Source organism: Tetrahymena thermophila, assembly GCF_000189635.1.
Source record: "Tetrahymena thermophila SB210 genomic scaffold scf_8254649, whole genome shotgun sequence".
Classification (NCBI taxonomy): Eukaryota; Ciliophora; class Oligohymenophorea; order Hymenostomatida; family Tetrahymenidae; genus Tetrahymena; species Tetrahymena thermophila.
This window is the reverse complement of record NW_002476417.1, coordinates 597,293-618,844: the sequence shown is the minus strand read 5'-3', so window position 1 is coordinate 618,844 and position 21,552 is coordinate 597,293. Positions and strand designations below refer to the sequence as shown.

At 22.2% G+C, this 21,552-nt stretch overlaps 9 protein-coding genes across 9 annotated transcripts; all 9 read right to left on the bottom strand. All coding sequences in view use genetic code 6, as the record gives it.

Annotated features, from left to right (window-relative positions):
- On the bottom strand, positions 1-324 carry TTHERM_00274580 (hypothetical protein; the record flags this gene model as incomplete). The annotated part of the gene is made up of 1 exon (XM_001015998.2): positions 1-324. The coding sequence occupies one exon, from the start codon at positions 322-324 to the stop codon at positions 1-3; it is 324 nt and encodes a 107-aa protein (XP_001015998.2).
- Positions 325-2,173: 1,849 nt separating this feature from the next.
- TTHERM_000274579 (transmembrane protein, putative) lies at positions 2,174-3,303 on the bottom strand (the record flags this gene model as incomplete). The annotated part of the gene is made up of 4 exons (XM_012797622.1): positions 2,174-2,276; positions 2,345-2,541; positions 2,720-2,829; positions 3,069-3,303. 4 exons carry the CDS (start codon positions 3,301-3,303, stop codon positions 2,174-2,176), a joined length of 645 nt encoding a protein of 214 aa, XP_012653076.1.
- A 1,617-nt stretch (positions 3,304-4,920) lies between these two features.
- Positions 4,921-6,507, bottom strand: TTHERM_00274570 (bacterial stress protein; the record flags this gene model as incomplete). Its single annotated transcript, XM_001015997.2, has 1 exon — positions 4,921-6,507. The coding sequence occupies one exon, from the start codon at positions 6,505-6,507 to the stop codon at positions 4,921-4,923; it is 1,587 nt and encodes a 528-aa protein (XP_001015997.2).
- An 814-nt stretch (positions 6,508-7,321) lies between these two features.
- TTHERM_00274560 (bacterial stress protein) lies at positions 7,322-8,929 on the bottom strand (the record flags this gene model as incomplete). Its single annotated transcript, XM_001015996.1, has 1 exon — positions 7,322-8,929. The coding sequence occupies one exon, from the start codon at positions 8,927-8,929 to the stop codon at positions 7,322-7,324; it is 1,608 nt and encodes a 535-aa protein (XP_001015996.1).
- Positions 8,930-10,078: 1,149 nt separating this feature from the next.
- On the bottom strand, positions 10,079-11,662 carry TTHERM_00274550 (bacterial stress protein; the record flags this gene model as incomplete). The annotated part of the gene is made up of 1 exon (XM_001015995.1): positions 10,079-11,662. One exon carries the CDS (start codon positions 11,660-11,662, stop codon positions 10,079-10,081), a length of 1,584 nt encoding a protein of 527 aa, XP_001015995.1.
- Positions 11,663-12,121: 459 nt separating this feature from the next.
- On the bottom strand, positions 12,122-13,741 carry TTHERM_00274540 (tellurium resistance protein; the record flags this gene model as incomplete). Its single annotated transcript, XM_001015994.2, has 1 exon — positions 12,122-13,741. The coding sequence occupies one exon, from the start codon at positions 13,739-13,741 to the stop codon at positions 12,122-12,124; it is 1,620 nt and encodes a 539-aa protein (XP_001015994.2).
- A 1,227-nt stretch (positions 13,742-14,968) lies between these two features.
- On the bottom strand, positions 14,969-16,732 carry TTHERM_00274530 (bacterial stress protein; the record flags this gene model as incomplete). The annotated part of the gene is made up of 1 exon (XM_001015993.2): positions 14,969-16,732. The coding sequence occupies one exon, from the start codon at positions 16,730-16,732 to the stop codon at positions 14,969-14,971; it is 1,764 nt and encodes a 587-aa protein (XP_001015993.2).
- A 717-nt stretch (positions 16,733-17,449) lies between these two features.
- Positions 17,450-18,340, bottom strand: TTHERM_00274520 (aldo/keto reductase family oxidoreductase; the record flags this gene model as incomplete). Its single annotated transcript, XM_001015992.1, has 1 exon — positions 17,450-18,340. The coding sequence occupies one exon, from the start codon at positions 18,338-18,340 to the stop codon at positions 17,450-17,452; it is 891 nt and encodes a 296-aa protein (XP_001015992.1).
- Positions 18,341-19,402: 1,062 nt separating this feature from the next.
- TTHERM_00274510 (tellurium resistance protein) lies at positions 19,403-21,064 on the bottom strand (the record flags this gene model as incomplete). Its single annotated transcript, XM_001015991.2, has 1 exon — positions 19,403-21,064. The coding sequence occupies one exon, from the start codon at positions 21,062-21,064 to the stop codon at positions 19,403-19,405; it is 1,662 nt and encodes a 553-aa protein (XP_001015991.2).
- Between the last annotated feature and the right edge of the window lie 488 nt (positions 21,065-21,552).

The window sequence follows — 21,552 nt, the reverse complement described above, 5'->3', positions numbered from 1 at the left end:
TCATTAGAACTTATTGTGGTGATTCTTTTATGTATTTAATTAAGTAGTTTATATGAAATAGTGATTTCTTTCTTAAAGAGGGATCATAATGAGTACCTTCTTCTAAACACAATGTAAATTATTCAAATGATTGAGAAAAATTACTCTAAAAATATTGCTTTAAGCCCTATAAAAAATATAATTTAGTCTTTTGGATTTATAGAACTTATTAATTTCTGTAAAAAGCTGCATCTCTAAATAAATTGTTATTATTTAAAATTTTTTCTTCTGCTGTAAATAATAATTCTTTAACTAAAGTGAATAACTTAGATTAAGTATTTTCATCTTATTTTAAGTAGATCATTATTTCTAATATCTCTTGAAACACAAAGATTTTTAGAATTTCAGAAAAACTTTGCTCATTATTAAAAGCTAATTTTTACACAGGTTAAAATGATTTTAAGGATTAGGTTAATAGTTGTATAATTTTATGAGAATAATTTTACAACTATTTTACTGTATTTTATTCATAAAAACAAGAGTAATTTTAATAAATATCATTATAAATATCCTATTAGTTATCCTCGTGATAAATTAGCTAAAGAGCTTCTTACTTCATAGAATATGCTTTTGAAAGTAATTATTTAAAGAGTATTTAAATATAATTATCTGCACCCTATTTTAATTAATCTAAAATTTTTTAGTTTTTGAGACTTTACTAATCAATACCAAATGCTTCTAAACTTAAATTAATAGCAGATTCAAAATATTCTTAAGCTTAAATAAATTTACTTTATAGAGTGTGTATAATCCCTAAATTATGATAGCATCTACTCAAGCCAGTCATATTGTTCAACTGTAAAAATGTAGATTTCGCCTTACTAAAGTGAAACAAAGTATTCATTATATCTTGTTAGTTTTAATTATGCGCATCTATCTAATAATTAACAAGACTTTCTAAATCTCGAAATACTTTCTTTATGATTCTCATCTCATAAAATAAAGGTTTTAACCCTTATAAGATCTTATCTTTATCCTCTTATTGCCTTTCGTCGATTTTTTGATTTTAATAAGAAATATTGATACTTTACACTTTAGATCTAAACATGTTTGAAATACTGATCGTCATATCATTTTTGTTAGCTGAATCGCTTTAATCTAAAATATTAGCTCTCTTTGAATTTAAACTTTGTTCAACAATTTTTTCTGAATTAGAATTAATTCTTCTCCTAGAAATTTACTAATCATTACGTTATTAAATATCAAATCTTATGCTTGATTATCTTTTAAATTAATTAAAATGGCTTTTAAATTAGTCGTTGCTTATTTTTCCTAACTTATTTTTAAAAAAATGTTAGTTTGAATGTTATTAAAACTGTTCTAAAGAATCATCTTCCCTACTGAATAAACTTTAGTCTGGCTATGACTATATAGACATATTTGTTTTTTTGGGACTATTTTGTACCATGTTACTATGTTTTAATTAAATACTCTTATTCTTTTGGATTATTTATTAAAATACTTATTTATTGTTTTTCATTTTTTTTTCTAAAATCTGTTTTTTTTCTAACACACTTTTTGACATTTAACATAATAATTGTTCATTATAACTTTTTTATAAAAAATCAATAAGAAGTTCTATAGGTTATTTTATCTACAAAATTAAAAAAAATCCATAGTTAGTTATAAAAATTATAATTATGGAACTAAGAACAGCAAACTCAATTAGCAAGTATACTTTAATTAAATTAGTATTCATTAAATTAAAAAGGTACAGTTTTTCACTATCATCTGTAATCACTTTAGCTATCATAGTAATTGCATATGAATAAGGATATTAGTTATTAAGTCCTTTAAGTTTACTCTTAATAGGGAAAATGACACTTACCCTAATAAAATAAAAAATGTATATTCATTAAATATATATTCTTATTGATAATTTCAATAACAAAAATAAACTTTTTTATCAAAAAATTTAGTAATTTATTACAAAACTAAAAATTAATAATCTAAGAAAGAGAAATTAAGGCTAACAAAAATGAAAAAAATTACTATTTTTATCCAAACCTTTCCCAATATTAGTAAAGCTATGATAAATTAATTTAGTTTTCAATAGAATAATTATCTGATTTAATAAAATCTATAGTACTATCTACTTATTAAGAAAACTATTCTTTTTGATAGTTACATTAATTCATTTAGATTTAAGAATTATTACAAAATTGATTTATATTAAAAAATTCAACATCAGCAAACGTACTAACTTAATAAAAAACAAGTAATGGATGGTATAAAATCTTTTTATTTTTTTAAATAAAAAAAGGCAGTTAGAATATGAAATAATTAACTAATAAAATATTTGTACCGTTTAATTAAACTCATGGAATAATACAGAATAAGAATGTTGGCTTATGCTTGAATTAAATAATTAGACCAAATATTACATTTAGAAAATTATAGAGTCAACCGAATAAAATGATTCCTAATAATAAATGGATGTAGAAATAATTGACTATAAAGCTCCAGTGAATGGATCATTATACGGTTAAAAAATAAAGATTCCTTTTTTTAATATAAAAATATTTTATTCTTGATTTTAAAGATATTTATTTATTTATTTTTATTAAATTATTCTTCAAATTTTCTAATTTATTTTTTGAAATTAATGCAAAATTCTATTTTTCTAATAATTTTTTTAGTTAACTTTTTGTTTCAAAAAATTAAAATTAAATTTTTCTACCATCATTTTGCGCTGCATATTTAAACCAAAATCGACATCTTGCATCATATGGCTCAGTATAGTTATTTCCTTTACATTTCTAATAGCTACCACTAGTATAATTATATAAGCTATTTCAAAAATAATAATATTTTAAATAAAATGCATTATTAAATGAAAGTTTAGATACACAGATGGAGTTACTGCTTAAACTGAAGTATTATCTGAATTAAAAAATTGGCTAATTTAAATCAAACCTTCTGTTTATGTAACTAAAAAAGCAGCCCTTCCATAAAATGAAATATCCTCATTCTTATTTAAAAAGAAATTTTTTTAAATAAATAATAAATAAAATTTTATTTTTTTTTACCATTTTTATAAAGTATTACTACTCTGGTGTGATAAGATTAAATTTAAAACCTGATCTTACATAATAAAGTTCCGCATAAAATACGCTCTAATTTATTTGTTTGTAAACATTTTAAGGACACTAGTTAAACATAAATTCTCTATAGGAACAAAAGGTATAATTAGTTTTAGTGTTATCTTTTTTTTTTTAAATAATAAAAATATAAATAACTTAAAAGTAAGAATGTACAAATCATAGAGCCATTCTAATATAATTTTAACAATTTTTTCTTCACAACCATATGCAGTTAGAACTATTTATATTCCAAAAAGGTAAGTTATAGATTATGTATTTTATTTATTTTTTGCTTAAATATACCTAATTATAGCTATATTCCAATAAAATCTAAGACGAAAATGCAGAGTTGTAAAGTATTTTCTCTTACGTATTCTTTATCCAAATTTCACTATCTAATTGCCTATTTTTATCAAAAAAGAAAACATTTTTGTGATTTTATTAACTCAGATTAATTAGACATAAAATAATAATAATGATTAAAAAATTAGCAACCAATTTTATATCATTCTTACCATTAATCAAGAGCGCTCCACAAGAGATTATAAAAAGAAGTTAGGACAAATGCAACTCCTATAACTATTGGTAAAGAAACAGTTAAAAGAAGTCTAATAATTAAATATTTCATTTCTAAGTGATTCTATTTTTACTTCTACTTATTTATTAATCAAATTTTAAGGAAATATGTAAAATTTATGCTTAACAAGTTTAAATTATTTTTCATTAAATTTTTTAAATTATTATTACTTAATAAATTTACAAAAGCACTTAATGATACTTGATTGATTTTTTAAATAAAATATAAAATTTAAAAACATTAATAGTTATCCTTATAACTTTAATGATGAACTTTAAAATTTATGAATACTACTTACTTTTTAGCAATACAAAATTGAGATTGAATGATAGATCGATTAATTAGGATTATGATGATAAGGATAAAGTTTTATTTTTAAATAAAGATGAAGTAAGTTTTTGAATTTAATGGGATTAGTAATTTCTAATTTAGAAAATAAAAAAGCTAATAATTATTTATGAAAAAATAGATAGAGCTTATTATTTGTTTAAGTTTATTTAACTTTAGTCTTAAAAAAGCTAATTGAAGAATATCTTGTATTTTCTCCTCAACAATTATACTTTGATTTTTATTAGATTTATGAAAATTATTTTTATGGATTAATAAAATTGTTTCTCTTAAGTTATCTGACTATCTAATATCATTTTTACTATATTATGTTTGCATACTATTTTGTTTTTTAAATTTAATCCAAATAATTTTATTCTATTTTTAGATATTATAAAATTATTGATTTTTAAATTGAATTTTATTTTAAAACCAAACATTTGATAATTTTTAATGCATCAAATTTCTATATTTTTAATTTAGACATAATTTACATATTAATATCAAATATAAAAAACTATCTAATACTTAAACTATAGACTAAATAATCTAAATCACCCTCAAAAGAAATGAATTTTTTATGTAATTTAAACAGAAATTTAATCAAAAGTCTTTATTAAAATTAACGTTAAGCTTTGCAATATTAATAAACTAAACATTAACAAATTCTATTAAGAAAATTTATATTATAAATTAAATGATCCAAAAATTCATTAAAAAAATCAAGAAATATTTAATTTTAATATGTAAATACTAAAAATTATATGGTAGAGAGGAATTTAATTACTAACTTTTAAATTTTAATAAAATTCAAAGACTTTTTATTAAAAAGAAATACATTTAATTCATAATATAAATCTTAATAAATTATTAATAATTATTTAACTGTATTTTTCAAGATTGTTATTTTAGATTAAATTAAAGCTAACCTTACAAATTTTAATTTTATTTTTGTTGAGAATCTGTAACTTAAATGTTATAGTTTTATTCACCTTTTATTTCTAGAATCTCTCTTGTAATTTTAAATTAAGACTATCCTAAAAAAGTATCAAAGCAACAAAAATTATAGATATATACTTTAAAATATATAATATCTCCTTCTGTTAAATACAGTTATAATGAGTCAGACCAACAAGTAACATCTTATATATTGACAACTGAAGTTTATAGTATTTTTTTTTCATTTTAAAAGATAATAATGTAAGGATTTATTTTCTTTGAGTTTGATCCTTATAAATTAACTCCCTCTATTTATGATAAATAGAATTTTTTATTAAAGTTTGATTAATTAGGATCCTCTTCTTTCAGAATTTCTATATCATTAAGATCGTTGTTTAAAATACTATAAATTTTTGGTTCAACTTCACTCGAGCGACGTGTTCCTTTCAACAAGAACCCTTTTGGTTGAATGGCCCAACAATTATTTTTGTATCTCTTAATGCAAACTAAAATACAACCATTGTATTTAGAGTGCTTAGAGGATTTATTAGATATGTTGTATCTACAAAATTCTTTCTTTGATCTTTTATCTACCAATCTACAAAAAGCTCCAGAGATGTCACTAAAAGATTTTCCTTAAGTAAATACAGTAATACAAGACCAAATTGTTTCCACTTTTTAATCTACCTGTTTAAGATGGATACTTATCACTTCATCATCGCCTTCTCCTATGCCTGTTAAATTATCTCCATGATGGATAATAGATTTGTTTTTACTTTTCAGATTTCTAAAGTATATATTTTCTATCATATTTCCTTCCTTGTCAAAAGTTAGTATCGAAGAATCTATGTCAATCTTTGTATCCCAACCAAGACCAACAAATATTTCATTATCTGCAATATTATCTGGGATAACTAAGACATCCTCCTTTCTTAAATTGAACGTTTTATTACCCTACCAACTTTTTGCTTCTAAAAAGATTCCTTCATCAAAACCAGATTATAATAACCCTAATTTTACTATTTTTTCACACTCAATAAATGTTTTTCCTACTTTATCAAATACTTTAGTTTAATGAAGTACCCAAGTACCATCAAACTATTTTTCAAAAATACACGGCAAATAAGAGAGGGCCATTTCTTCATTCGTAATTGAAACGCTTAATATAGACTTATTGTTTTCTACTACTTCTAAATCAGCAGATTAAAGTTTGTTTAGTGGAATTCCATCGTGAGATGAAATTAAAATAGCTAGATATTTGATACCATAGATACAATTAGATAAGTTTATTTTCATCATCTCATTTTAAGCTTTTTGATCTGTTCCTCTTTAATCTCCTGAGAGTTTAACATCTACAAAAGTAGAGATTTACTAATTATAGTAAACTACATCTACTATTTATGAGAGATCATCCATAATGATGCACTATAAATCCAAATCAATCTTTTAATAATCTTAAGATTCATAGTTGCTCCACTTCAATCTTACTTCATAAGATTTCTAGCTTAAAGTTAATATTTATTTAGTGTTACTTAATTCCATTTTAATTTAATAGTAAGTATAATTTGATTTAATATTTATATGATTTTTTAACTACTCAAAATGATATTTTAAGAAAGAAGATCTTTCTTTATAGAAAAAACTTAATTAGTATTTTTATCACAAATAATGTAAAATCTATTCACAATTTATCCATAATGTTTAAAATAACATAAAATAGGAATACTAATTCAACTGAAATTTAAAAGCACTCTTAAATCCTTATCATACTAAAAAATACTTTTTATTTGACCATAAAAATCCATGCAATATCCTAAGCATGTGTCGATAACTTTTTTTAATTATATAAAACTTCATGTAATTATATTAAAAAGTATTTAAAAAGTATTTACTTATATTTATTTATTCTTTAGAAATGAAATTTCAAAAAATAATAGAAAAAGTTATTTGATTATAAATAGTAAAATTAATGGGATAAGCCAGAAACAGTGTCCTTAATATTTTTATTAGACACTAATTTTTAAAAATCTTTATTAGGCACCAAATTTTTGAACGGCCTTAATTAAACCACATTTTCATTTTTTTAAAACCGGCCTTAATATATAAACCTTTACAGTATTTAAATTACTGATGAACAAAATAAATATATGAAAATTATTAGAATTTGTCAGATTTTACAAATAAAATTATAATTTATTTATTATAAAAAATAGAAAAACTAATTGAATTATCTTTTTGAATTTTTTTAATGAATAAGAAAATTATTCTAAGGTTTTTATAGAATTTAAAAGACTTACAAACATTTAAATCATTATACAAATCTTAGTATATAAAATAGTTATTTAATTGTTTTTTTTCAAGATTGTTATATTAGATTAAATTAAAACTAACTTTACAAATTTTAATTATATTTTTGTTGAGAATCTGTGACTTAAATGTTGTAATTTTATTCATCTTTTATTTCTAGAATCTCTCTTGTAATTTTAAATTAAGACTATCCTAAAAAAGTATCAAAACAGCAAACATTTTTGCCATATACTTTAAAATATATAGTATCTCCTTCTTTTAGATACAGTTATAATGATTCAGACCAACAAGTAACATCTTTTATATTTACTACAGAAGTTTTAAGTATTTTCATTTCATTTTAAAAGATAATTATGTAAGGATTTATTTTTTTAGAGTTTGATCCTAATAAATTAACTCCCTTTATTTATGATAAATAGAATTTTTTACCAAAGTTTGATTATGCTTATTATTATTTTGGCTAATGATGATTCTCTTCTTTCAGAATTTCTATATCACTAAGATCGTTGTTTAAAATACTATAAATTTTTGGTGGAAGTTCACTCGAGCGACTTGTTCCTTTCATCAAGAACCCTTTTGGTTGAATGGCCCAACAATTATTTTTGTATCTCTTAATGCAAACTAAAATACAACCATTGTATTCAGAGTGCTTAGAAGATTTATTAGATATGTTGTATCTACAAAATTCTTTCTTCGAATTTTTATCTACCAATCTACAAAAAGCTCCAGAGATATCACTAAAAGATTTTCCTTAAGTAAATACAGTAATACAAGACCAAATTGTTTCCACTTTTTAATCTACCTGTTTAAGATGGATACTTATCACTTCATCATCGCCTTCTCCTACTCCTGTTAAATTATCTCCATGATGGATAATAGATTAGTTGTTACTTCTCAGATTTCCAAAATATATATTTTCTATCATATTTCCTTCCTTGTCAAAAGTTAGAATCGAAGAATCTATGTCACATTTGGTATCCCAACCAAGACCAACAAATATTTCATTATCTGCGATATTATCTGGGATAATTAAAACATCATCCTTTTTTAAATTGAAAGCTTTATTACCCTTCCAATTTTTTGCTTCTAACAAGATTCCTTCATCAAAACCAGATTATAGTAACCCTTATTTTACTATTTTTTCACACTCAATAAATGTTTTTCCTACTTTATCAAATACTTTAGTTTAATGAAGTACCCAAGTACCATCAAACTATTTTTCAAAAATACATGGCAAATAAGAGAGGGCCTATTCTTCATTCGTAATTGAAACGCTTAATATAGACTTATCATTTTCCACTACTTCTAAATCAGCTGATTTAAGTTTGTTAAGTGTAATTCCATCATGAGAGGAAATTAAAATAGCTAAGTATTTAATACCATAACTACAATTAGATAAGTTTATTTTTATTATCTCTTTTTAAGCTTTTTGATCTGTTCCTCTTTAATCTCCTTAGAGTTTAACATCTGCAATAGTTGAGATTTACTAATTATAGTAAACAACATCCTCTATTTATGAGAGATCATCCATAATGATGCACTGTAAATCTAAATCATTATTTTACTAATCTTAAGAGTCATGATTGCTCCACTTCAATCTTACTTCATAAGATTTCTAGCTTAAAGTTAATGCTTATTTAGTTTTCGTTAATTCCATTTTAATTTAATAGTAAGTATAATTTGATTTAATATTTTTTTCGATTTTTTAATTATTCAAATTATTTTTAAAGAATGAAGTTCTTTCAATATAGAAAAAATTTAATTAGTGCTTTTTTCACAAATAAAGTAAAATCGATTAATAATTTATCCTTACTGCCCTATATAACATAAAATAAGATTACTAATTCAATTAAAGTTTAAAACAATCTTAATTCCATTCAAAGCAAAAATATTATTTATTGACCATAAAAATCAATGCCATATTCCAAACCTATTTTGAAACATTTTTTAAATTTAATATTATCATATTAAAAAGTATTAACCTATATTTCAACTTAATATTTATTTATTCTTTAGAAATATCAAAAAAAATTATAATAGAAAAACTTATTTGACTTTCAACAATAAAATTAATTTAGTGTGATAAATTTAAAAGTATTCATAATTATAGATCAAATTTATTTCGATATATAGATTTAGATATTAAATTTTAAAATATTGATATCAATTGATTTTATTTTCCTCATTCACTTTGGATAAGTAATTTAGAAATTTTCAATGTATTGAAATATAATAGACTATTTTAAAATATTTGCAAAAAAAAACAGTAATTTTGAATAAAAAAAATGTAAAATTTATGGAAAGCATTAAAAACCCTAATAGTATTTCATATAAAAAAATATAGATTTCGAATAATACAGACTCTAATTCCTTCATTGCTTATAAGACATATTTTAATAATAACAAACACCAAAATTTATCATAAATAAAAATAATTTAAAAAAATGGATTAGAATTAACAATTTCAAATATATTTATATTTAATTTTAAATTCAGTAATATCAAAACCACTAGATTTTAATTAGGCGTTTATTATTAATTAAATTTTCAACACAAAAATTGAAGATTATATTTAAATTACTAATTAACTGGAAATATAAAAATTATTTGAAAATGGCATATTTTACAAATAAATTTATATTATTGAAAAACTACTTCAATTAATTTCTATCTTTTTGAATTTTAATAATATTAAAAAAAATAATTCAAAGGTTTTTTATAGAATTTAAAAGACATAGATACATTTAAATTATAATACAAATCTCAATAAATTAAATAATCATTTAACTGTTTTTTTTCAAGATTGTCATTTTAGATTAAACTAAAGCTAACCTTACAAATTTTAATTTGATTGAGAATTTGTTATTTAAATTTTATAGTTTTATTCATCTTTTATTTCTAGAATCTCTCTAGTAATTTTAAATTAAGACTATCCTAAAAAAGTATCAAAGCAACAAACATTTTTGCCATATACTTTAAAAAATAAAGTATCTCCTTCTATTAAATATAGATATAATGAATCAGACCAACAAGTAACATCTTTTATATTTACTACAGAAGTTTATAGTATTTTTATTTTATTTTAAAAGATGATAATGTAAGGTTTTATTTTCTTTGAGTTGGATCCTAATAAATTGATTCCCTGTATTTATGATAAATATAATTTTTTATTTATGTTTGATTATTATTTTGGCTAATGATTATCCTATTATTTCAAAATTTTTATATCACTAAGATCGTTATTTAAAATACTATAAATTTTTGGTGCAACTTCACTTGAGCGATTTGTTTTTTTCATCAAGAACCCTTTTGGTTGAATGGCCCAACAATTATTTTTGTATCTCTTTATGCAAACTAAAATACAGCCATTGTATTCAGAGTGCTTAGAAGATTTATTAGATATGTTGTATCTACAAAATTCTTTCTTCGAGTTTTTATCTACTAATCTACAAAAGGCTCCAGAAATGTCACTAAAAGATTTTCCTTAAGTATACACAGTAATACAAGACCAAATTGTTTCCACTTTTTAATCTATTTGTTTAAGACGGATACTTATCACTTCGTCATCACCTTCTCCTACTCCTGTTAAATTATCTCCATGATGGATAATAGATTAGTTGTTACTTCTCAGATTTCCAAAATATATATTTTCTATCATATTTCCTTCCTTGTCAAAAGTTAGAATCGAAGAATCTATGTCACACTTGGTATCCCAACCAAGACCAACAAATATTTCATTATCTGCAATATTATCTGGGATAATTAAGACATCCTCCTTTTTTAAATTGAACGTTTTATTACCCTACCAACTTTTTGCTTCTAAAAAGATTCCTTCGTCAAAACCAGATTATAATAACCCTTATTTTACTATTTTTTCGCATTCAATAAACGTTTTTCCTACTTTATCAAATACTTTAGTTTAATGAAGTACCCAAGTACCGTCAAACTATTTTTCAAAAATACATGGCAAATAAGAGAGAGCCGATTCTTCATTTGTAATTGAGACGCTTAATATAGACTTATCATTATCTACTACTTCCAAGTCAGCAGATTAAAGTTTATTGAGTGGAATTCCATCATGAGAGGAAACTAAAATAGCTAAGTATTTAATACCATAACTACAATTAGATAAGTTTATTTTTATTATCTCTTTTTAAGCTTTTTGATCTGTTCCTCTTTAATCTCCTTAGAGTTTAACATCTGCAATAGTTGAGATTTACTAATTATAGTAAACAACATCTTCTATTTATGAGATATCATCCATAATTATGCACTGTAAATCTAAATCAATATTTTATTAATCTTAAGAGTCATGATTGCTCCACTTCAATCTTATTTCATAAGATTTCTAACTTAAAGTTAACGTTTATTTAGTATTACTTAATTCCATTTTAATTTAATAGTAAGTATAATTTGATTTAATATTTATACGATTTTTAATTATTCAAAATGATATTTTAAGAAGGAAGATCTTTCTATATAGAAAAAACTTAATTAACAATTTTATCACAAATAATAAATCATGTAAAATCAATTCACAATTTATCCTTACTGCCTTATATAACATAAAATAAGATTACTAATTCAATTGAGGTTTAAATACAATCTTAATTCCTTATATGTGAAAAAAAATTAAATAAATAATTTATTTAATTCAATTTTGATAGAGGTAGTTATATTTATTTACACATAAATAAATTAAATATTTATATATAAGATATTAATCAAATATTTTATTTAGAGATAAGAAGGTATTTATGGTTTTTATAAAAGTTTAATAGTTTTTGTTATTAGCTAAATAAAATAATAAATTTAATAAAATTGAACTTTGTTTTTAATTTTTTTTTTTTCAAGAATTGAATTGGATATTAAATAAATTAAATTTAATCTAGCCACAATAATTAGGGTTTGATTTTTACTGAGAATCTTTTATAAAAATTTCATAGCTCTGTTGATTATTTTTCTCTAAAATTTCTTTTGTAATTCTTAATTTTGATTAGCCTAAGAAACTATCAAAAAAAAATTTGTAATAATCATATATTTCAAAAAGTAGAACATCTCCTTCTTTTAAGTTTAATTATATTTTTTCAGGCCAACTTATTATTTATGGATTATTAAGTACAGTAGATTAAAGCACTTTAGTTTTGTTTAGGTAAACTATCAAATAAGGGTCTATCTTTTAACCCTACCTTTATGCTGATAGATTAGTTGCATATATTTAAGATATTTAGAATGTGTTATTCGGTTATGATATTTATTTTTATTATTTTTGTTTTTTGTCTTATTCTTCTTTTATAATTAGAATTTAGCTGAGGTTATTGTTTAAAATATTTTTAATTATGGGCACCACTTCACTAGAATACCTTTTGCCCTATGTCAAGAATCCTTTTGGTTAAATAGCCCAGCAATCGTTTTTATATCTTTTAATGCAAGCCATAATGCAACCATTATGTGAAGAGTTATTTATAGATTCACTAGAAAGATTATATCTACAAAACTCTTTATTGGTTTTCTTATCTACTAATCTACAAAAAGCTCCAGAAACTTCATTAAAAGCCTTATTTTAAGAATAAATAGTAATTACAGACCAAATAGTATCTACTCTTTAGTCTATTTATTTTAGCTTGATGGTTAATACTTCATCGTCACCTTCTCCTTCTCCTGTCAAATTATCTCCATGATGTATTATTGATTAATTTTAACTTTTAAGATTACCAAAATAAATATTCTCTAATATATTTCCTTACTTGTCAAAAGTAAGAATAGAAGAGTCAATATCGCATTCAGTATCCCAACCGAGACCAATATAAATTTCATTATTTGCAATTCTATCATTTATAATTAAAAAGTCTTCTTTTTTAAGGTTGAAAGTTTTATTGCCATTCCAATTTTTTGCTTCTTAAAATAGCCCTTCGTCGAATCCACATTACAATAATCCTTATTTTACTATTTACTCACATTCTATAAATGTTTTTCCCACCTTATCAACTGCTTTTGTTTAATGAAGAAGCCAAACTCCATTAAATTATTTTTAAAATATGCAAGGTAAAAATGAAACAATACGCTCTTCGCAACAAATAGATTAAATAAGTATTACCTTATCATCCTCTACTACTTCTATAATACCTGTTTTCAAATTATTGAGAGTAATTCCATCATGAGAGCATATTAAAATAACAAGGTATTTAATACCATATTTGCAATCAGAAAGATTTATTCTAAGAATTTCATTTTAATTTTATTAATAATTGCCTCTCTAATCATCTGAAAGTTTAACATCAGCAATAGAAGAACTTTTCTTGTTATAATAAACAACATCTTCTATTTAAGAAAGGTCATCCAGTATTAAGCATTATAGATCTAAATCAATATCTTGAGAGTCTTAATAGTCTTAGCTTCTCCATTACAATCTTACTTCAAAAGATTTTGATTCTAAAATTTGTATTTCTTTTTAAATATTAAATTCCATTTTTATTTGATATATTAGAAATTTTTACAGTTTTTATTTAGTATTAAAAAATTCAACTTGTGTAGTTAGTTAGTTAATTATTTATTTAAACGGATATAACTATCTATCAATAAATATAGAAAAGTTAATAATTTTTTATAATAGATAGTTAATTAGTTAATATTTTAATAGGTTATATAATAGATTCACCAATCTAATTGTATTAAATTATATCAGGGAACATATTTGCTTACCAATATCTGAAATAGAGTAAAACTAATTTTTCTCATATTTATTTATTTTAATTTAGTATTTCCTTAAAAAAAGCGCATAAAAAAATAATATTTTAAGGGAAACGTAATTTATAAAATTAACACTGACTCATTTGATTTTTTTATAAAAAAAGTAAATTTTTGTTCATAAAAACTTGATTTCAAAAAGATAAACATAACTTAAATAAAATTAATAATTCAAATATTTAATTAAATAAAGAGCACTTTCATTAATAAGTTATAAACTGGATTAATATAATAAATTTTGGGCATTTTAGCCTTTTTTATTGTTGTTAAAATAAAATTTATAATTTTAAATAGATCATTAAACCATAATTATTATTATTTTTTTTTCATAAATACTAAATACATACTATTTATAAATTTTAAGAAAAATCCTCAATTTATTTTTTACTAAAAAAATTGTGAAAAAAAATTTGTAATATAATTATTTTCTAAATAAATAATTTAAAACTCAACTTAAAAAATACTGCAATTAGCAATAATCAGTAAGTAAGTGGATTATATTGATTGAAAAGTATAATAATTAATATAGATATATGTATATTTTGATTAATTTGCACCACTCCCTTCCCACTTATAGATTTATTAAAAATATACTTAATTGAAACTGTTTAAAAAAAAGGACATTTTATTGTTGAATTAAGACATTAATTAACAATAATTAAAAATAATTATGAATTTTTATAGATGCTTTAATTATTTTAAATTTCCAATATAGAAATATAAAAAATTATTTTTTGTAGAATTTCTAATTAATTTAAGCTATTTGTTTTGACGTTAATATTATCAAAGTACTCTCAATAACTAAAATTAGTGTTGGTTGATATACTGTTATGTTAACTTATCACAATTTAGAGTAAATTAGAAAATTTAACATAAAATTATTTATATAGTAAAAAATTTTTAATAAATAAGAATCTTTTTGATGATAATACATTTTAATAAATTATTTTCAGCATTACTAAGATTATTATTGAATACTTTATAATTTAAATTTAATCTAAATTTAGTAATTTGAATTTAAGTTGTTTTGAGAATCCATTAATTAGTACTCATAATTTTATTCATTATTCTTGTCAAGGATATCTTTGGTTATTATAATTTTTGATTAACCTAAAAAAGTATCAAAGTAAAATTTTTTATTACTGTGTACTTTAAAGTTTAAAATATCTCCTTCTTTTAAAGTCAATTAAATTTTTTCAGACCAATTAGGGTTTAATTCATTTTTTTTTACTATTGTTTTAAGTACCTACTTTTAATTTAAACTAACAGTAATATAAGGATTCATATTTTTTTAGTTTTACAATAATAAACTCATTTAAGAAACTAAAAATATTTTATTGTTACTTTCATATTCATTTTACAATAAAAGTTAATATTATATTTGTGATTTTTCTTCTTACTATTATTCCATTTCAGAGTCTTCAATTATTGTAATGTTGTTTTCATATGCTTTTAATGATTATTATAATTATTATTGAGGTATCATTTATTTTTCTACTTATTAATTTTCAGTCTTAAGTTAGTTTTCCCCTTCATTTATAATTACTATTTCGCTAAGATTACCACTTAAAATGTTTTTAATTATTGGCGCTACTTCGCTTGAAAATCTTTGACCTTATGTCAAGAAGCCTTTTGGTTAAATAGCCCAGACATTTTTTTAATACCTTTTAATACATGCCATAATACATCCGTTATGAGTAGAATAATTTGAAGATTTTTCAGAAAGATTATATCTACAAAACTCTTTATTAGTTTTTTTATCTACCAATCTAAAATAAGTACCAGAGACATCACTAAAATTCATTCCTTTAGAATATATTGTAATTACAAACCAAATTGTATCTACTCTCTAATCTACTTATTTAAAATTGATAGTTATTACTTCATCCTCACTATCTCCTATTGCTGTCTAATTATCTCCATGAAGGACATTAGACTAGATTTCACTATTCACTTTTGTAGAGTAGATATTTTCTATCATATTTCCTTCCTAATCAAATGCTATTATGGAAGAATCTTTTTCGCATCTGGTATCCCAGCCAAGATCAAAAATTACTTCACTATTTAAAATAGTATTTGGAATTACTAAAAAATCATCATTTTTTAGGTTGAAGGTTTTTTTACCAGACCATTTCTACGCTTCTTAAAAGAGCCCATAGTCAAATCCACATTATAATAACCCTTATTTCACTATTTGTTCGCATTCAAGAAATATCTTTCCAAATATATCCAGTACTTTTGTCTGATAGAGAATCCAAGTACCATCATATTGTTTTGAGAAGATACATGACAAATAGCAAAAAAATTGCTCTTCTTCCCAAAGATTGATTTTCAAAATAGGTTTGTTATTTTCAAGCACTTCTAAAAATGCAGTTTTCAGCTTATAAAGAGAGAGGGGTTGAGTTGAATATGGCATAATTGCTAAGTATTTGATTCCGTATTAGCAATCTGAAAGGTTAATTTTAAGCATTTGATTTTATTTTTCTTCGATAGTTTCTCTTTAATTTTCTGAAAACTTGACATCTAATAAAGTAGAGCTTTTTTATCTTTAGTCAACCCAACCCACTATTTAAGAGAGGTCATCCAATATTAAGCTCCACAGATGTAAATCAACGTGTAAATAATCTTGTGAATCATTGCAGCTCCATTACAATCTTACTTCATAAGAATTCAACTTTAAAGCTTGTGAGTTTTTATTTTGATATTATTCCATCTTATTTAATATTTAAAAATTTGGATTTTTATTAATATTAAACTTTAAATCCTTTAGGTTTTATTAATTTAAAAGGATCATCTGATACTAAAATCTTCTTCTAAATCATTATCCTTGTAAAAATAGAAACATATTTGTAAAGAAAGTAAAATAGATAAACTATGAATACCACCATTAATTCATTAATCAGTGGTAAGAAATTAATTTGATTTTTTCGTTGTTTTAAAATTTTTGATAAAAATAAATTTAATAGTATCTCTTTTATTATGAATTATATACTGATACTTAATAAGAAAATAGTATAGATTAGCTATTTTTGGTGATATTTATTAATAAAAGATAATTAAGATAGAAGAATAATTATTATCTCTCATTTTTAAAACATTGTTTTTAAAATTAATTATCTATTCTAAAAAAAATGAAATTATTTTTGCTAATCTCTATTATTAAGTATTTTATTTCATTCACTAAATTAATTAATATTTAAAAATCATATTCAAAAAAAATATATATTAAGACACTATAAAATTTTAAAAGATATTGTTTATTAAAAAACAATTTTTATGGTGGTTATTATTCAAATTCTTTTATACCAAATTCATATAGAAGTAAAAGGATTAATTCATTTTATATTTCTTCAAAAGTAAATACAAGAACATTGAATTTATTAAGAAAATTACACACATATTTTTAAAAAATATTATAATTATTTTATTTTCAATCAAAAATAGGAACGTTTCCAAAGAAATCTATGTCAGCAGGTTAAACAACTCTAGTGTTAGTGTCTAAGCCTTTAAGTGTTTTGATTTCTTCTTCAGAAAGCTAGATATCTTAAGAATCAAAGTTTTCTTTTAATCTGTTAACCTTTTCAGTCTTAGGAATGACAGAAATACCTTGAGATAAAAGGAAAGAAAGCAAGATTTATGAAACGGTAGCATTATGCTTCTATGCCAATTCAGTCAAGGTTTTATTTTAAACGATTTCATTAAACCTAGCAAGAGGAGAATAAGCAGTGACATGGACATTTATTCTTTGACAGAATTCTACTAATCTTTTTTGTTGCAAGAAAACATGAAGTTCAACTTGGTTAGCTACTGGCTTTACCTTAGCATAACTCCATAAGTCAAGTAAACTTTAGACGTTAAAGTTAGAAACACCAATTGATTTTGTCAATCCCTTTTATTAGACTTGCTCTAATTCGGCCCAAATAACATGGACAGGTTTATGATTAATTTCAAAGGTTTTAGAGGGACCAGCAAAAGTCCAATGCAAAAGGAATAAGTCAAGATGGTCGATTTGTAATTCTTCTAATGTTTATTTTATCTTTTATTCTGTGTTCCAATTCTTATAAGGGAAGATCTTACTAACAATGTATAAATCTTCTCTCTTGTATTTGCCTTCACTAAAAATAGTTTTTAGAGCATCTCCAATCATCTTTTAGTTATCATAAGCAATAGCAGTGTCAATGTGACGATAACCTAAATCCAAAGCAGATCTGATTAAGTTGGTCATTTCTTATTAGTTTGTAGATTACCAAGTACCTAATCCGAAAATTGGGAATTTAGTACCATCGTTTAATAAAACAGTTTTTGCGAGTTTTAAAGCCATTTTTTTTAATATATGAAATATCTAAGGTTTTTATTTTTTATAAATTATTATTCAGATCTTAATCAAGACAAATCTTTTTTAAAATAATGTTAGAAAAGAGAGAACATTTCCAGATAGTCTATTTACTGATATTTCGTTTTAATTGATTGTAAAGATATTAGCTTAAAATTAATAAATCATTACTTTGAATAACTTAAAGTTAAAAATTTCTCTAAAAATTCTCAAAGTCTTCCATAAATCTTCTTTTTCATATTAAATTTTAGCAAATACTAAAAATAATCTTTAAAAATCAAAATAAGTGAGTTTTATTCTTTTAAAGGTATTCAAAACTTAAGAAATTATCATTAAATTTTTATTGAATAAAATATAAATTGAAAATAGATAAAATATTGAATAACAAATAATAAAATTTTATTTACAAATTTCTAAAACTTTTATTAATATTTAAAAATAATTTTATTTATTCGTTTAGTCATTTTATTTTCTACAATATAAATTCTAAAATAATTATTCTTCAATATCAAAATTCTTCTATTAAATATTTTTTAATTTAAAGTTTAATAAATATTTGAAAAAAAGCAAAAAACTCTTTGTTTGATAATAGAACAAATATGTTAAATTAAGTTTTATTTGATAATTTAAATATTAGATAAATTTATTCAAATTTAAAAAATAAAATATAAAAAATTAAAATGAAAAAAATTAGAATTTATAAAATAAATAATATTCATTTATATTTTAAGTATTTTCTACACTTTAATAAAAAATACTGAGAAATCTAAAATTTTAAATTAAAAACTAGCTAGCTAAATACTATTATTTATAACCAATTCTTACAAAAATAAGCTAAAAAAATTAAACTTAAAAAAAATACTGTAATTAACAATATTCAGTCAGCTGATGGAATATGTTGTAAGTATACTAATTAATATAGGTATGTATGTATGTATTTGAAAATTAAAGATTTAAATATTTATTTTTTAAATTTTTAAATTTTTAATAAATAAAAAATTCAGTTATAATACATTTCAATAAATCATTTTCAGTTTTTCTGATTATCAATCAAGATTTTTATGGAATACTTTATAATTTAAATTTTATCTAACTTTAGTAATTTAAATTTTGGTGAGAATCCATTAACTAGTTCTCATAACTTTCTTCATTATTCTTATCAAGGATGTCTTTACTTATTCTTATTTTTGACTAACCTAAAAAAGTATCAAAGCAAAATGTATTATAACTATATATTTTAAAGTCAATAATATCTCCTTCTTTTAAAGTCAATTAGATTTTTTCAGACCAGTTAGGGTTTGCTTCATTTTATTTTACTATAGTTTTTAGTACTTACTTTTAATTTAAACTAACATTAATGTAAGGATTCATATTTTTTTAGTTTTATGCTTAAAAACTCATTTAAGAAACTAAAAATATTTTATTACTACTTTCATTTTATTTATACAATTATGATTATTATAATTATTATGATTGAGATATTATTTATTTTTATTCTTATTATTATTAAGGCTTTAACTACTTTTCCTCTTCATTCATAATTACTATTTAGCTTAGATTACCACTTAAAATGTTTTTAATTATTGGTGCTACTTCACTTGAATATCTTTTACCTTATGTCAAGAAGCCTTTTGGTTAAATAGCCCAGACATTGTTCTTATACCTCTTAATACATGCCATAATACATCCGTTATGAGTAGAATAACTAGAAGATTTATCAGAAAGATTATATCTACAAAACTCTTTATTAGTTTTTTTATCTACCAATCTACAAAAAGTACCAGAGACATCACTAAAATTCTTTCCTTAAGAATATATTGTAATTACAGACCAAATTGTATCTACTCTCTAATCTACTTATTTAAGATTGATAGTAATTACTTCATCGTCACCATCTCCTACTCCTGTTAAATTATCTCCATGATGGATGATAGACTAGTTATCACTTTTTAGTTTTCCAAAGTAGATATTTTCTATCATATTTCCTTATTAATCAAATGTTACTATGGAAGAATCTATATCGCATCTGGTATCCCAGCCAAGACCAACAAATACTTCATTATTCATAATAGTATTAGGAATAACTAAAACATCATCTTTTTTTAGATCGAATGTTTTGTTACCACACCAATTTTTAGCTTCTTAAAAGAGACCCTCGTCGAATCCACATGATAATAAGCCTTATTTTACTATTGATTCACATTCAATGAAGGTTTTTCCAACTTTATCCACTGCTTTTGTTTTATTGAGAATCCAAGTACCATCATATTGCTTTGAGAATATACATGGCAAATAGGAAACAATTTGTTCTTCACCACAAATAGAGGAAGTCAAAATAGGTTTATTATTTTCAAGTACTTCTAAAACTCCAGTTTTCAGCTTACTAAGAGTAATGCCATCATGAGAGCAAACTAAAATAGCTAAGTATTTAATTCCATATTAGCAATCTGAGAGGTTAATTTTAAGCATTTCATTTTATTTTTCTTCAGTAGTACCTCTTTAATCTTCTGAGAGTTTAATATCTGCTAAAGTAGAACTTTTTTAATTGTAGTAAACTACATCCTCAATTTAAGAGAGGTCATCCAATATTAAGCACTATAAATCTAAATCAATGTCTTACTAATCTTGTGAGTCATGACAGCTCCATTACAATCTTACTTCGTAAGATTTCAACTTTAAAACTTATGATTATTTATTATGATTATTTTCCATTTTGATTTAATATCAGAAAGCTTTGAATTAATTTATTTGATATTAAATTTTAAATCATTTAGGTTTTGTTAATTTAAAAGATTCTTCTAATATAGAAAAATCTTCTTCTAAGCAATTATCCTTGTAATAATAGAATCATATTTATAAAGAAAGTAAAATAGATAAACTATTAATAGTATCATTCGTTCATTCATACATTAAAAACATATTAACTAGTCAAAAGAAATTAATTATTAAATCTCATTTTTTAAAAATTTATTTTTTAATGAAAAATATTTGAGAAAAATCCCTTAAAAAAACACTTTTAATTTTTGTTTGATCTAAATTATTGATAAAATTTTATTTTAGAATAAATATTTATTTTTCTTTGGTTAATATCACCTTTAAATTTATATAATGAACTTGATAATAAAATATTAATTTTTAAATTATCACTATCGTTGTTTTAAAACGTTATAGAAAAGAAATTTAACCACAATATCTCTTTT